Below are 2632 nucleotides of genomic sequence, written 5' to 3'. Positions count from 1 at the left end.
ATAGTTTGTACATTACATTCAACAAACTTATAGGTCGATAGCAATTTAAGTCCCTTTTATCCCCTTTTTTGAATAAGAGGCAGACCTTAGACACCCCCCAATCTTTAGGTACTACTTTATTTTCCAGGCAATGGTTGAATAAATTAGTCAGGATTTTCACAAGTTCTGCACCTCCATATTTAAGCATTTCTATTATTATACCATCTCTTCCCCCTGATTTGCCATTTTTCATCTTAGATAAAACTTTAGTTACTTCTGTCTCGTTAAAATTTTCAATTTTGTGACTACTGCTCTTTACCGTTATCTGATCTTGGTCTGAATATAAATCTTGATAAAACTCAGCTATTCTGTGCACAATATCTTCTTTATCAGTTAGTATTTCACCATATTTATCTTTTAAACTTATAATTTTTGTTTTTCCTATGCTTAGTTCCCCTTTGGCCTTCCTCAGGCTTTCATTCTTTTCCACTACTTTCTGCAGGAAGCAGTTATTGTAAGTTTGTATGTCCTGTTCCGCTAATTTTCTAATTAATTTGCTCAATTCTGCATACTCAATTTTGTCCCTAGGTCCTGTTCTCTTCATCTTCCTTCTTTTCTCAAGTAGGTTCAAAGTCCTGTCAGAAAGCTTTCTATGCCAACTTTTCTTCGTACATTTAAATTCTCCTGCAGTTTTCAGTAAAACTTTTTTCAGTTCCTTATAATCTTCCTCAAGTCCGTTTCCTATGTTGGAGCAAACAGATAATTTTTTCTCCAGTTCTTTACTGTATTTTTCCTGATTCACTTTTAGTGTCTCTCCTTCTATTTTCCTTACTTTAGCAAATTTTTGTCGCCTCAATTCCTTTTTCTGAAGACCAATTTTTGTTAAAATAGGGCGGTGATCACTCCCAATATTTGGTCTGTTGACAACTTCAAAATGTATTACAGATTTTTTATCCTTAGTTATTGTAAAATCAATCTCATTTTTCACTTTACCATTTGGACTTACCCATGTCCATTTATCCCCATTTGCATAGAAGCTGTTTATTACATACATTTCATTTTCACTGACAAATTCAAGAAATCTCTCTCCTCTATTGTTTCTGGTCCCGTAGCCGTAATCTCCCATTTCTCTCTCCCCATATTTTCGGAAACCAACTTTGCAATTCCAATCCCCAATAAGGTATGTTCTAGAATTCTCATATTTTTCATCCAATGTTTCTTGTAGTTTGCAATAGAACAGCTCTAGTTCATCATCCTGGCTATCTGTTGTTGGTGCATAAACCTGTATTATCCTCATGCAAATAACTCCCACTGAAATCAAAACCTGGACAATTCTATCGGTATTAGATTTGAGCATTTTTATGTTGTCTTTCCACTTCTTATTTATAAGGAATCCTGTACCTCTCAGCCCTTCTGTTTCACCTACAAAATAAAATACATTTCCACTTTTCAAATGGATACACTCTTCCCCTCCTCTTCTTACCTCAGCTAAACCCAAAACGTCCCATTCAACACCTTTTAGTTCCTCCTCCAAAGTTAATAATTTTGCTTCAGTTTTTAGAGTTTGCACATTGTAAGATAGAAGGGAGAAGCTTCCTATACTATTCTTATTCAGATTATTCTTAGATTTATTAAAATGATTATCTCCTACTGAAAATGTATTTCTTTTGTTTTGGTTTACATCAAATTTTGAAAACTTCTTCACATTCAAACATTGCCGCGTTGCCGGTACGTGGTCCTGTGGTTGCTATGCTGATGCATTTCCCTCTTCAGTGCCTTCGGCTTTCTTCTCTTCCTTATTTGGTATTGTTGCTGCATGTTGTGTTTCTTTTCCTTTGGGTTGACTTTGATTCTCCTTTGAATCCTTTGGGGTTAGTTTATCTACAATCTTGGCTACCTCAGGTCCCAGGTTTGGCCCTGCTGAACTTGACCTCTGTCTCGGCTCTAGGCTTGAATTGAAGAATTTACTTATTGTAGTCTGGCTTCTGATGGGGACTGCCTTTTTGGGTTTCCTGTTTTTTTGTCCAGTTGCCTCCGATGGGGATCTGCCTCTCTTTTTGTTACCTGTGTTCTTGAGTTCCTGCTGTGCTAGACCATCCTCCATTTCTATGTCGCTGTCTATGGTTTGCGTTGTTTGATCTCCTGTCCATAGTACACCGTCTACCCACAGCTCGTCTCGCTTTAGATGAACATTCTTCTTTCCTTCATTTTTCAACTGCTTCAATACCTTCTTCAGCTCTTTGCGCTTCTCCACTACTTCCTTGCTGTAGTCTTCATCAACATAGATATTTGTGTTGCTTAAGTTCTTTCTGTTTGCCAATATTTCTAGTTTCTTCCTGATAGTAGTAAATTTCACTAAAATAGGGCCGTCATCACGCTTCTTATCAAGTTTTATAATGGAATCAATGTCTTCATTTTTGCATGTAACTTTCATTTTATTTTGGAACAGATTGAATATTGCTGATTCTCTTTCCTTCCAACCCTGTAGAGATTAGTTCCTGTGATTTGTTGAACCGCCTTCCTGATTTCATCATCATTGCCGTTCATGTTTCTTGCGTACTGAAGAGGTTGATTGTTGCCGTCGCTAGCTCGGTAAATTTTGCACCGGCTCCAGTTGGTGAAGAGCCAAGTTACCTCTATCCTCAGATTTTTA

The 2632-nt window shown here is 37.0% G+C and overlaps 1 protein-coding gene across 1 annotated transcript; it reads right to left on the bottom strand.

The window, feature by feature from the left end:
• Positions 1-201: 201 nt before the first annotated feature.
• Positions 202-2413, bottom strand: LOC108253947 (the record flags this gene model as incomplete). The annotated part of the gene is made up of 2 exons (XM_017448788.1): positions 1756-2413; positions 202-1401 (listed from the first exon to the last, which is right to left on the bottom strand). Coding segments are annotated over exons 1-2 (1858 nt in total), but the record flags the coding sequence as incomplete, so codon positions are not given.
• Positions 2414-2632: the final 219 nt, after the last annotated feature.

The sequence above is a fragment of the Diaphorina citri genome, unplaced genomic scaffold (assembly GCF_000475195.1).
Source record: "Diaphorina citri unplaced genomic scaffold, Diaci psyllid genome assembly version 1.1 scaffold5066, whole genome shotgun sequence".
Taxonomy (NCBI): Eukaryota; Metazoa; Arthropoda; class Insecta; order Hemiptera; family Psyllidae; genus Diaphorina; species Diaphorina citri.
Note: the sequence above shows the minus strand (reverse complement) of the source record. Positions and strands in the feature narration are given on the sequence as shown.